This window comes from Podarcis gaigeae (genome assembly GCF_964106915.1).
Source record: "Podarcis gaigeae genome assembly, chromosome: 17".
In the NCBI taxonomy this organism is placed as follows: Eukaryota; Metazoa; Chordata; class Lepidosauria; order Squamata; family Lacertidae; genus Podarcis; species Podarcis gaigeae.
Window position 1 is genome coordinate 26,004,242 of NC_139694.1, and position 13,939 is coordinate 26,018,180.

Below are 13,939 nucleotides of genomic sequence, written 5' to 3' on the forward strand. Positions count from 1 at the left end.
TCTAAGGCAGGGTGGTTTAAATTAATATATTCCCCCCCAATGGAAAATGGGGAGCTGACATGGACTGCAATTACTATAAATTCAGATTAAGGCCAAGTCTTTGCCAAGAGGCAGGGAACATGAGTTGGATCCATTAACTTATTCTAGATCCAACTCCATGCTCTAGAATTTAAGTTCAGAATAACTTAGATTCTGCTGAAATCAGTAGGATAAGTTAACCGTGACGTCAATGGGAGCAAAGTTCAACTAGCTTAGTCTAGCTCCAGCTAATAAAATATATATTTAACGCATGCAGCTTTCAGCTTGTTTCCAGTACTCATACTGAGGACTACCCACATGGTAATGATTTTAAAAGCATTGCTCTGCCTCATCACAAGAAAGGGCAAAAGTCATCCATCAGTGCCAGAAACAGCCCTGAAGCATGACTGACAAGGATCTGGAAAACTCATCTCATTAAGATTGCCTGGAGTTGCATGGCAACCACACGCTTAAATACCATGCCCAGGAAAGGAATGTTAGCAACTGGCGAATGGTTATTAAGACCTTCAGGTTGCAAGGCAGGTTTCCATAGCAACAGCCACACCACCACTTCCTCTTTCAAGGCAGCTGGAACCATTAACTTGACACAACTGCTATCCTATGCACAACTGATCTCTTAGTGCAACCCCAATAGCAAATTTCAACAGTCTGCTTTGACACAGCTTCAGCTTTGAGTTCAGTTTTGAGTCTAAACAATATTGTGGCGAAAGACATGGAAGGTTTCTGCCTCAGGTACCAAAATGTGTCGGGCTGGCCCTAGATCTAAATATCTTGTTGAACTACTCAATTGTGAGAATTGAAATAGGCTAGAATATGCTATTTTGAATGCATGCTGCACAATACTCATTTCTTCCACTGTTATTCAATGCCATGTGTTGGAACAACAGGAACCTCCGCTGTTCTGTTGTCTACAGAGCACAAAGCAAGCATGCATATGCCATAGCGCACTTCTTCTGATGTCAGATAAACTTACAACGGGTATGTAGGTGTCAATATGTAAAAGTAATTAAGCAATTGATATTTTATAAGCACACATTGAGGAAAACATGACAAGGAGAAACAGAAAGGAAAGTAGTTCTTACCATGTGCCACCCATCCATGTTTACACTGATCACAGGTTCTCAAGTTTATCTTCCCCGGTTGGAAACATTCACACGTGCAATTTACCAGTGTGCAGCGTATGGCCTGGAAGGAGAAAAGGAAAACCAACTTCTATAAACATCTTACTAGATGAATAATCACATAAGAAGTAGAATTTTTATAACTTGCTGCATGTCTAAGGGCCTTCATGTGCATTATCTTAACATGTACTACTTACACCAGACCCTATAGGGAGGGAGGTCAGAACTGTCATCCTATATTGCCTGGTAGAAGCTTAAAAGCATAAGAGCAGACAATTTGGCAAAATTCAAGATTCAGATGAGATTTGAACTTCCAGGTTCAGAATAGTTAACCTTCTTAGCCACTACACCAGGGCTCTGGAACCTGCAGGTGTTGTTTTGACTCCAACCATCATGAGCCCTAGCACGGCCAATGGTCAGAGATAACAATATCTGGGGAGCCACAAGTTCCCCATTCTGCACTGTATCAGATCTCAACACATATTCAGAGCACTATTTGGAATCTTGGCTATTATCAGAGAAATATGCAGCATTGTTTTGTTTTGTTTTTTAAAATAATCTTTAAATATATGCTTTCAGAATATTTGTCATTTTCATTTCCCTACTGCACATATAACAAAATGTAAAACAAAAATTGACATGAAATGGCTTGCTCTATTTTCATCTCAGGGGAAGGGGGCTGTCATAAACAATAACTTTTTTGTTGTCACAGAACAATTCCAATTATAGGATGCATTAAGCCATCACCATCGTGAAAATGAATAAACACACTTAAATAATGTAGACCGAAGTCCCCATTTGGTTTATAAGTGTGGAAGACAATGTGTGTGTTGTACAAATTTCAGCTTTCCAAATGCCCAAAGGATGGTTGTTGTTTTTAAGCTAGTTATCTCTTAACATTGCAACATGTCATTTTTGTTGTAACTAAGAATGAAGTACATACTTAAATATACATAAATACGGAGCAAAGGTCTCTCCACTCCATTGAAGAAGAAAAAGGTTCTCAGGTTTCTTTTTTGGAAACTTGTGAAATATTTAATTCAGTTAAGCATGAGAATGGCCACTGGCTCCATGTGTTCCCTAAGCAGCAATACAGTGATGGAGATAGAGAAGAGAATTGATTCAGGAACTATACAGCAAATTTCATTTGCTGCACCACTTGTACAAAGCACAACTGCTCAACTTTTGACAATTTGATGTGCCCTTTAGAAACATGCCCCCCACCATCTGAAAATGAAATGTAAGTAGGTAAGATTGAAACACATGCAGTATGAAAAGAAATATTACTTTGGAAGGGAAAGATGGATAATTTCTTTAAACTATAAAGCAAATACATAAATAATGACCAAGACGCTCTCTTTTTAGGCCAAGACCTCAGTTTTTTAATAGTTCTATAGATGACCTGTGCTCCCTAAACTACTAGTAGTAAATTTATGGCATGCATTTAAGCTTAATTTGCACACATATTTTTGAAATGGAGGGTATTATATTCATCATTCACACATTAACAATGTACTGTAACTACTGGAAATGCCAGGAAATGATCACTCTACCAATTTAGATGCAACCAGTGATTACTTTAGGGTCAGAGGAAGGAGGTTTGGTACCTGCACCTGCAAGAGCATCAGAATTCCCCGAATGCAGCAGCAACTGATTTATTGAAATGCAAATCACCACATTATAGGAAATAACCACCGTTGTCTTGAAACAGAGGTTTTAGCTGCAATCTTTTATATATACACCTACTCACTCAGGCATCCCACTGCACTTGGGAGAGATCTACTTCCAAGTATAGATAGTTTGCGTCACACTGTTTATTAATTAAAGTTATAGGCCAGGAGAAGTTTTGCTGGCCTGTTGCATATTGTTGGCTTTGCAAAACTGCAACCCTCTGACACAGCTAAGCCCACTCCGTTTAGTCCTCAGGAGTGCAAGAGCAGCATTTGGGTAGCAGAGGCAGGCAGTAAGTAAAGCCTTCTTGTACATGCATAGTGCCCCACATATCTCACAGCTCATGTCCTTGCAGGATATAACCAGCCCCATTCAAATAAATGTGGCATCCCTGTGAGCAAATAAGCTCAAAACGGGTTATTTGCAAATGCATAGATCATGTTTGATTAATTTTTTCGGTTGTTCTCCGATTAAAATCTGACTGCTTTTGCCTTACATGATTTCCGACAAAGGTATATTTCTACATGCCTTTTGCTTTTCTCTCTTCAGCTGCTGCTTCATATCAGACTCTAAAAAGTATTGCTGGATGCAAGCACAAGCGGGGGGGGGGGGGGAGGCGGCGACGGCATGGTGAGTTTGTTGTATTGCACCTGACAGTTAAGAGTTTATCAACCAACGTCAACCGGCCAACTGTTCATTAGCAAGGTTGTAAAACATCGTTGTACCTAACGGTAATTAAAGGAATTAGAAATATGAAATATAAGGGCACCCACGAAATTGCTGAGTAGGCAAGAATAATATATGTGATTGCGAGTGACCAGACGAAGCAGGGAGGGTTCTACCGAAAGGTCTCTCTGTGTTCAATACTTTATTGACTCAGTAATATATCAGATCTCCCCCAGTCAGTAATGGTGTCTTTCTCTAATATGTTCATTAATTAATGAACTCAGTAATTAATTGCAACTGCAAAAGGGCAGAAAGCATTACGAAGTGCAGCTCCTTCTACTAACAAATGCTTTCTTTCAAATTCAGTTTTTAGCATATATTTCACAGTTTCCTGATGTTTATCTTACAAGTGGGAGCAGCAATATCACCCTGTTAAAACTGTGAGCCTTGCTAAATTTTCTCTATATTGAAAGTTCAGAATAATTTTCAACATACTCCACCTCTCCCCTCTTTCTTTCGTTTTTTGTTTTTAAAAAGATCATTCGGTTGAAATTAGATTCAGACTGAAATGCAGTTTGGTGTTTTTAGTTCAATTTTACAGTTTATTATCTGAATTCCAAATGACTCATTTAGCTATGTTTAAAATTATTAAACGGGGCGGGGGGGGGCTTCTTCCTTCATTTGTGTTTCATTCACATTGTTCACAAGAACAAGCATTCCAGGAGATTTCAGGTCAACATTTAAGACATCTCAATCACCTTATATCAGGTTTCAACAATAAATTATATAACATCTGAAAATGCTATAAGGTTGCAAGGTGAATGACAGGAAATTACTGTAATCACTTGGATCCTGATCCTAAATACATTTACTTGCGCATCTGTTTCATTGATTTTTTTATCATCTATTTCCAAATAAGTATGGTGACTAAGAACCACTTTTCTTATGTAAACATTGACATAGCTCTTCATGGTGAAATGTAACAATAATTCTAAAACAAACAGTCCAATGCTAACATAACCTTAGCATCACCATTCTTTAACACGGCCCAAAACCAGTCAATTAAATGTCAAGTGTATTTGAACCCAAATGACAGTAATGACAGGGCGAATTTGCCCCTCCCCCAAACTTTAAGATGCATAATTTTTGCTACGGACCATCCAATCACCAACGAGATGCGCCATCTTTGATTAACATTATCCAGGGGAACAATTATATCGGGTCCCTGTGTTTACCCAAATAAGAAAGTGTTCCAAATGAACAGAAACAATTATGAAAACTAGAGAGCTATTATTTGGTAAACAGAAACTTGTTGATAAAATTGGTATCAGAGGGAGAGGGGGCTGGGAGAATGGCAATTTCCAGCATGTTCTGTATCACCTGTAAAATATAAGTAACAATTTTTAAAACTTTTAAAAATGGGATGAGAGAATGTGTTTAGCACAGCAGGAGCTTGTATCTTGCTTCGACAGTGGGGGTAAGATAACATTTTCTTGTCAAAGTCCACATGTCAACAGTGGGTGAGTCCTAGGCTAGTTGTGTGTGGAGTCATAGCCATAACTGTCAACTTTTCCCTTTTCTTGTGAGGAATCCTATTCAGAATAAGGGAATTTCCCTTTTAAAAAGGGGAAAGTTGGCAGCTATGGTCATAGCCCAAATGCTCAGGCCTTGACCCCAAAGTAAACTGGAGGCGCCTTGTTTTCCCCCTCTGTCCTGCCACCACTTTTCCTGTCTTTTGCCCTAATTCCCACCCCCTCCTCCTTGCCATCCATAAGAAATTGGGTTGAGGACAGGCTACAGATTTCCAACAAGTAGTAGCCTGGCAAAACTGAACTGAGTTGAAAATGAAAATCTCAAATGACCTTTTGTAACGTGATGCAGTATTTTATTTGATTTCTTGAATTGGTTTTTAAAAGCTGTAAAAAAAGGGGGCACTGAGAGGTTGTTACACACACACACACACACACACACACAATTTCAAGATGGGCTTCCAAGAAAGAATTTATTTTTTTTAAAGCATTCACTGTATATAGCTTTGGTAGGTGATGGGAAAACCTTTGGGCTCCCAAAGTATAGATGCAGCCTAAATTCCATTACAGTGGTACAGGTTACATACGCTTCAGGTTACAGACTCCGCTAACCCAGAAATAGTGCTTCAGGTTAAGAACTTTGCTTCAGGATGAGAACAGAAATCGTGCTCCGGCAGCGCAGCGGCAGCGGGAGGCCCCATTAGCTAAAGTGGTGCTTCAGGTTAAGAACAATTTCAGGTTAAGAACGGACCTCCGGAACGAATTAAGTACTTAACCTGAGGTACCACTGTACTTCACACACAAATAAAAGGGTATAGCCCACTAGAGGCAGATTTGAGAAAATGGTCTCTATCTCATCTCTGGGCTTAGCTAGGGATCAAACCAAGGGCTGTGAGCAGAATCACCATGGCGAGGTTCAAAAACTGGATCACAGTCCAGGTGATTAGATGTGGGAATCAAGTGTAGAAGCGTTTTAAGTCGCCATTATGGAAGATATTAAAAGAGAACTGTCAAACAAATTTAAAAAGATTAGCTATGACCGCCGAGGAGCATTGTAATGAGATTTACTACCAATATAAATAAATCCCACCTGCATAACCGGCCTGCATTCACTTAAGAGTAAAACACAAGATCTTTTTTTGCTGACTCAGACTGGGAGAGAGAAACTAAACACTGCCACCACCCAAGGAGATATTACGGAGGAAATGTATAGATGTACTATAAGCGGAATGTGAAGGCAGATTCAGGGTGCAATAAGCCAGGGCCCCCAAGAAGCATTAGGTTCTGCCATGTAAATAATCCACAAGTAGTTAGAACATCAAATAAGTTTTCTAGACATAGACCTGACACAGTGTTTCTTGCATTTCCAGTAAGATTATAAATGTCTCCAAGGAACCCTTATAATATCAATGGAAAAGTCATAATTCCATCTAAATCCATCCCTATGCTAGTTATATGGCAGGACCACTTTACCTTTAAAAACCCTATTTCCACTAAAATCGTGTTTAAAGACAAGGAGACAATCTAAAATAAGCCCTGTGGTTTCATTAAGCATTAAGTTTTTTTAGCAGTTCTTCCTATCTTTGGGTCTAACTCAAGGGTTTAGAAATGCTGTTCGATATCATATTACAATATGTTAGCATTAGTGGTAATGGTAGCTTTTCAATAACGGGGGCAGCGGGGAGGGGAGGCCTGGTGGCCTGAGAATGAACAAATCAATTCAGTATTAATTGATTGAAATGCTGGTGGTGGCAGGGAGAAGAATTGATGTACTGATACGGCTGTTGATGAAATTACTCTAGTTTGTGCTGTAGTATGGGAGGAAAGGAAGAATTGATAAAATGAGCCTGATATCAATTGTTTGAAAAGCAATAGATAATAATAAGAGTCCTATAACTGGAGGTCACACGAAGGTCATTTATTCCAACTGCTGATACAAAATACAAAACAAGCAAACTCCCATAGATAGATTTTGATTTGGGAGACAGTATTTTGTTTAATCCAAGTGGGATTTCATTGCATAATCCTAGTGGAAGTGGGGAGGAGGTTAGCCACAGAAGCCTGGAGAGAGGGAATTCAGAAAGGCAAGCGAGCGAAGTCTGTGGGAGGGAGGTAGAGCCAGTCCCTTTGGTTGGGCTATGGTTAAAGGTAAAGGTAAAGGGACCCCTGACCATTAGGTCGAGTCGTGACCGACTCTGGGGTTGCGGCACTCATCTCGCTTTATTGGCCAAGGGAGCCGGCGTACAGCTTCCAGGTCATGTGGCCAGCATGACTAAGCCGCTTCTGGTGAACCAGAGCAGCACACGGAAACGCTGTTTACCTTCCCGCCAGAGCGGTACCTATTTATCTACTTGCACTTTGATGTCCTTTCAAACTGCTAGGTTGGCAGGAGCAGGGACCGAGCAACGGGAGCTCACCCCCTGTCACCGGGATTCGAACCGCCAACCTTCTGATTGGCAAGTCCTAGGCTCTGTGGTTTAACCCACAGTGCCACCCGCATCCCTGGGCTTTGGTTACCCTGTTATTAATCTGAGATAAAAACGACCATGTTTGCACACCAGGCAAACACCTTTTAAATTCAGCAACTGACCGAGTGGGCAGGTACAGTCCATGTGTAAACTCTTGAAACACAATCCTTGACCTTGGAAACGCGAAGGTCCTGAACTACACACTATCTCTGTGCCTGGGATGGAATTATGGTTCACGGACATTCAGAGTGTTGGGATTTTACACAGCTCCGTACAATTTAATTCTGGAATACGAGCAAATTGACTTTGCACGTTTTTAAACCATACTTTGAAGGCACACATTTCATAGAATCATAGAACTGTAGAGCTGGAAGGGACCCTAAGGCAATGCAGGAATCTCAGCTAAAGCATCTGTGGCATTTGCCCTGCTAGGGGTGTGACATCATACTGGGTTCATAGGGAAAGGGTTAACTAATTGTAAAATGACTAGCCAATGGGAACCCAGGGGGCGGAGTTAACTGTGTATAAGGTTTAAGCACAAAGGTATGGGGGGGATTAGAGTTAGGGTGGAGAAGACAGTCTGGAGTTAGAAGAGACAGAGAAGATAAGTCTGTGGATTGGGCTAGTCTGGTGTGAGAGAGTGAGAGAATGTGTTAAGAGGAGTCAGTCAAACAGTTGAGATAATCAGTCAGAAGGTATTAGGAAGGTATAGGCCAGTAAAGAAACTAAAGTAAGATATATTACCTGAGTAACAGAATATTATCTGAGAAACCATAAACTTGTTAATGTTTGTAAAATAAACTTGGTTTTTGTGGTTCACTTTTAACAACTGTCTGGACTTAGTGTTTTACCAGAGAGTAACTGGTTGGTGGCAGCGGGGAAGCGAGCACAGTGGTGGCACAGGGATCAATAGACCGTTAAACGTCCGGGGACCCTGTGTGAGTGCCACAGCATCCATGACAGATGGCCACCCAACCTCTGCTTAAAAACGTCCAGTGAAGGAGATTCCACCATCTTCCGAGAGAGACCATTCTGCTGTCTAACTGCTCTTACTCTCAGAAAGTTCTTCCCGATGTTTATTCGGAATCTCCCTTCTTGTAACTTGAATCCATTGGTTCAGGTCCTACCGTTCTGAAGCAGGAGAAAACAAGCTTGTTCCAACCTTCATGTGACAGCCCTTTAAAGATATTTGAAGATGGCCATCATATCTCAGTCTCCTCTTTTCCATGCTAAACATACCCAGCTCCCTCAAATGTTCCTCATCAGGCTTGGAAGCAACCCAAGGAAGTGCTGTCCTGATTTTAGAGGCTCCTTAAGTAGAACAATATAATTCTTTGCCCTGCCTTTCAGCACTGCTAAATACTCCTGAGCCTTGCTACATCCCTTGCTTCCCCGGTATCAGTCAGATATACCTTGTTCAGTGCATCTTAGTGCTATATCAGTAGTTTTACATCATATTATATTAGTATTGTTTCTGACTTGTATTTATTTTCACTAATACAATTTGAAAGGTGCTAATATCATTATATTTCTCTGTGGCATTCATGAAAACAATACTAATATGATATGATGGCAAGAATACTAACAACACGTAAGACAGCTGATGAGATAACCAAGGTACTTTCAGTGTGGGAAAACATGTAGCAGAGAAATGTTTTACAAAACCATGCACAACTGTTCTTCAGGGAGAAGCAGGGAAATGAAAATGACACTGGGGAGTAGAAGAAAGGGAAAGATAAAATGCCATTTGAAATCCTCTATCAGTACTAAGAAGCCCTGTAGTCAGACTCAGGAAAAAAACACAAAAACACCCCATGCAGTTATTTCTGGGAAATGTTCTAAGAGAGAATCAAGTGCTCAGCAGTTGGGAAAATGCTGAAATCCATGTTAGGAATTATTAGGAATGGGGCTGAAAGTAAAACGGACTGTTATACAAAACTATACTGAGACTGCACTTGGAATACTTCTGCACAGTTCTGTTGACTTCAACTTGTAGAGGTGGAAAAGGTCAGAGAGGAGCAACCAAAATGATGAAGGGGCTCAAGCAATTATCTAGCGAGGGAAGGTTACAATACTTGGAGTTTTAGGGAGCAGAAAGACGGGTCAGGGAAGACGATATAGGCATATAAAAATATGTATGGTGCAGGGACGTGGGTGGCGCTGTGGGTTAAACCACAGAGCCTAGGAATTGCTGATCAGAAGGTCGGCAGTTCGAATCCCCGCGACTGGGTGAGCTCCTATTGCTCAGTCTCAGCTCCTGCCAACCTAGCAGTTTGAAAGCACGTCAAAGTGCAAGTAGATAAATAGGTACAGCTCCGGTGGGACGGTAAACGGCGTTTCCGTGAGCTGCTCTGGTTCGCCAGAAGCAGTTTAGTCATGCTGGCCTATAGAGTGAGATGAGCGCCGCAACCCCAGAGTCGGTCACAACTGGACCTAATGGTCAGGGGTCCCTTTACCTTTACCTATGGTGCAGAGAAAGTGGATAGTCTTTTCGTAATAGTATAATTAGGACCCATCCAAGTAAACCGATTGCTAGAAGATTCAGGACCAATAAAAGGAGATACTACTTCACACAGTTACACTATGGAACCTGTTTCCACAACCCGTAGTGATTTTCATCAATTTGGATGGCTTTCAATGACTTCTAGCCAGTGCTGTTTTTCTAGAGAAAGAGGCCCCTGTCTTATGATGGAAATAGCGCCCACCGAGAGGTTCCAGAACTGAGTTCTGGAGAATAACGGCTGGGAGGCGGGTGAGCCCTGCTTCTGGTCATGATGACAATGAACTACTTTCCCTGTGAGAACAGGATGCTGAAATAAATGGGCCTTTAGTCCGATCCAGGAGTATTCTTCCTATGTGCACTGATTCAACAAACCTACGTTAAAAATATAACAGTTGCTCTTTCTATTTGTTGCAGAAACATGACAAAAACCTAATCTGGAGTTCTCTATTCACACACACACAAAAGACCGCTTGCTTTGCTGAAATAATAGGCTACACACAGGTAGCAAAATACAATGGAAGACGCTATTGTGTGGCACAGTAAGATGAGCCTCCTTTTCCTATGCGCACTGCATGTTTGGGCTGCCCATTTGCACTCCGCAGTACGCATGTTTTACAGCACGAAACATTAGGTAACCATACTGTACATTGCCAAACATGATTACTGCATAAAAGATGGAGCAGCAATTAGCTGGTGTGGTCAAATGGGGCTTTGACCTGGAAGACCTGGGTTTAAACGAGGAGGGATGGGTGATTCAGTCTATTTCTGCTCTACATCATTTCATATTCATAACTTTGTGTTTAGACATATATTATTCAATACCTCCTCCAACAAAATAAGCATTTCTAAATGTATTTTCTCTCCAAATGCACTTTTCCAAAGATGTTTCTCAATATCACTTTTTGGTTGGTTTTTTAACTGAATCCTAGTAACGCAAATAATTAACCTGGACTAGAAAAATCCTTGCACTGAATTTTTTCTCTCTCTCTTTTCGTCATCAAAATGACCATTCCTTGACTCACTCTGGCTCAAAAAATGTCAGAAGCTTCACTGCCACAAATGCAATATGGTATTAATTTATGGATAAAAAATTGTCTTGGGAAGATGGGCTGGAGAGCCTAGCACTGTAAACATTAACCCCTAACACCCCAAACATTTCCCAACACTTTAGAAAGATTAAAGTTGAAAGACTCTGCAAAGTGCCTTAAATCCATAAATTACACTGTATCGAGATTAATGGATTTCTTTTATTTCTGACCCCCCTCCAAAAAATGGACTTTTTGATCACTAAATTTTGATAATTAATATACCATTTTAAGCGCTCCCTTATTATCTTATTAGTATTATTGTTAAGTGCTTCCTTATTAATTTGGCAGACTGTGGAAAAGCCAAGCAATAATATTTTGGCTAACAAGGTATATTAGAAATTGACATTGTTCCTGTCTTCCAAACTTTGACATGAAAGAGAATGCGATTCCAGTAATTGCGAAAGAGACAGTTAAAACTTTACTCCATGGTCAGAGCAGAATGTTATTATGTGTAACTGCTTATTAAAAATAACCCTTATTGGTTCTCTCTAAAGGATTTTCTTTTATACATAGTTTTATCCTATAATTTTGTCCCTGTTGGGCATGCTGCCTAAATTTAAACACAAACAGTCAAGCAATGAAGAAACATTAACACATTTACTGTGAACAAAAACTCCCAGTTGTACAGTGAAATTTTAATACATTTCAATTTATCTCTTTTACTAATGGGGAGAGTACAAACCCTGTAGGAATTCGCTCTGCAAACTGGTAATTACAGTAGACTCACTTCTTATATAAATATATATGGTGCATAGGTACACTCAGTCAAGAACCACAGCTGCCCTTTTGATGTAAGTTACAATATAAATATTTGTGGGAGGAAATATTATGAAAATCTACAACAAATCTAAAGGAATACATTATTTTTGGGGAACGTATCCTTTAACTGTTCTTATGTGCACATACAGTATTTATCAAATACATTTGCTTCCTTGAGCTCAAAACCTATAAGTATGCTTTTTTCATTCTTAATTCTCTCCCCTCCCCCCCCCCAAAATAGAGCAGCATTCTAAATACATTTGCCACTGGTTCAGAATGAGTGCTTCCAGTCCAAAGATATGAAGCTGTATTGCTACAAATATGCAAATATTTTGTCTCCTCTTGTATTCTTTTGGGCTGGGATTTTTACATACAGATGTGTGTCTCATGTTGTATTATTTCCACTCTATCTATCTACAGTATTTATCTTTTTTTTCTAGAAAAATATATATTCGAAATTTCCAATGTAACACAAATTAAAACTAATTAATTATTTGTCCCTTCTGGACTTCGCCCCACCCCACCCCTGGTTTCCACTTCTCCCTTTTGTACACATCTTATCTTTCCCATTCAATCTCAAGTCCATTTAATAACCTTAATACATGGTACTTCATAGATGCTATATCAATCCTGCTAATGTTTCTAATTCTTTACAATTAAATTTAAGGTATTCTATATTTTCCCCCCAGTTTTGTACAAACTTTTCTTCATCTTGGTCACTGATCTGCCCAGTCATCTTTGCCATTTCAGCATAGTCTATCATCTTTGTTATCAATTCTTCCTCCGTTGGAACTTTCTCTTCCTTCTGATCTAACTACAGTACAGTCATACCTTGAGTTGAATGCGCTTCGGGTTGAGCGCGTTCGAGTTGCGTTCTGCGGCAACCCAGAAGTAACGGAGCGTGTTACTCTGTGCAGGTTTCGCCACTCGCGCAAGCGCAGACACTCAAAATGACGTCACGCACATGCGTGGTAGTGGCGCAGAACGGATCCCGTTTACATCCGAAGGTAACACTGTATTTATCTATCATTATTCATCCAACTATCTATCACCCATTGCAAGATAAAGGTCACTGCAAGGAGCTTTCAGAAATATAGCCATCTAGTAAAGTTTGAGTCAAATAGATGAAATCCGGCAAACTTCACATGAGCAGAGAAGCCTGTATGTCTTCCTCATTGGAGTCTCTTTACCCTGCTAAACTGCCTCCAAGGAGATGTAAGATTAATAATAATAATTATACCACCCTATACCCACAGGTCTCAGTCCCCTGTTAAAAGGATGTTGGCATTGTTCCTTTAATTTTTCCACCATCCAAACTGTAAGACAGAAAGATAAACTGGGCAAACGCTAATCTCATAGCTATCACATTCTTGCACACAAACATCTTTGCGTACTATTCCAATCCTGCAAATGTGCAATAAATCGCTGCAAGGTTAAATAATGTGAATGTGATGGGGGGACGGACGGACTCCAATGCCCTTTCTGTCTGAGAATAGGTAAAAGGGGGCTGAGATGATGCCTCAAAACAGTAAGCATTTTTACTAAAAAAAAATATGTGGGAGTTCCACAAAACAACGAATGGCATGAAATTTTCTTAAGCTTTATATAGTGAAAGCAACAACTAGGTTGAAGAAGAAGAAGAAGAAGAAGAAGAAGAAGAAGAAGAAGAGACAAACAGAGGGAATAATTCATTAACGGGCAACAACAACAAAGAAGCTTGCTATATATCCCAAGGGCAACTTTGTTCCAACCCATCCGCAACATGTCTGCATCCATACATAACCCTGTTTACATATGTTATAAAGCAGGGATTGGGAAGCTGCAGTGCTAACTATATTGTTGGTCTCCAAATTCCCTGAGTACCATCCAGCATGTCCAACAATCAGGGATGATGGGGGTTGAGGCCAAATGTCATCTGGAGAGCAACAAGGTCCCAATCACAGTCCGTTCATCCCCTGCCTACGATGCACAGCTACTGTACATGATAAAAAGTGAACAAGGGCATTGTTTATTTGCAACCAAATGGTGACATCAGGCATATAAAAAGGGTAATTTTAATCTGCGGTGTATGTAGCAGGGATCTGGTATTTGGTAA

General features: G+C 40.2%; 1 protein-coding gene across 10 annotated transcripts in view; it reads right to left on the minus strand.

Annotated features, from left to right (window-relative positions):
- Positions 1-13,939, minus strand: part of BNC2 (basonuclin zinc finger protein 2) — a 415,468-nt gene that overhangs the window by 144,348 nt on the left and 257,181 nt on the right. For 9 of the 10 annotated variants that reach the window (XR_014559322.1, XM_083718498.1, XM_083718501.1 and 6 more), the window contains one exon: positions 1,122-1,224. Coding sequence is in view for 9 of the 10 variants with exons in the window: in XM_083718498.1 (XP_083574624.1) it covers positions 1,122-1,224 (103 nt within the window). In the remaining variant the exon portion in view is untranslated. Of the gene's footprint in view, positions 1-1,121; positions 1,225-6,116; positions 6,154-13,939 lie in introns of those variants that run through there. The other variant, XM_083718500.1, reaches the window with a different exon arrangement.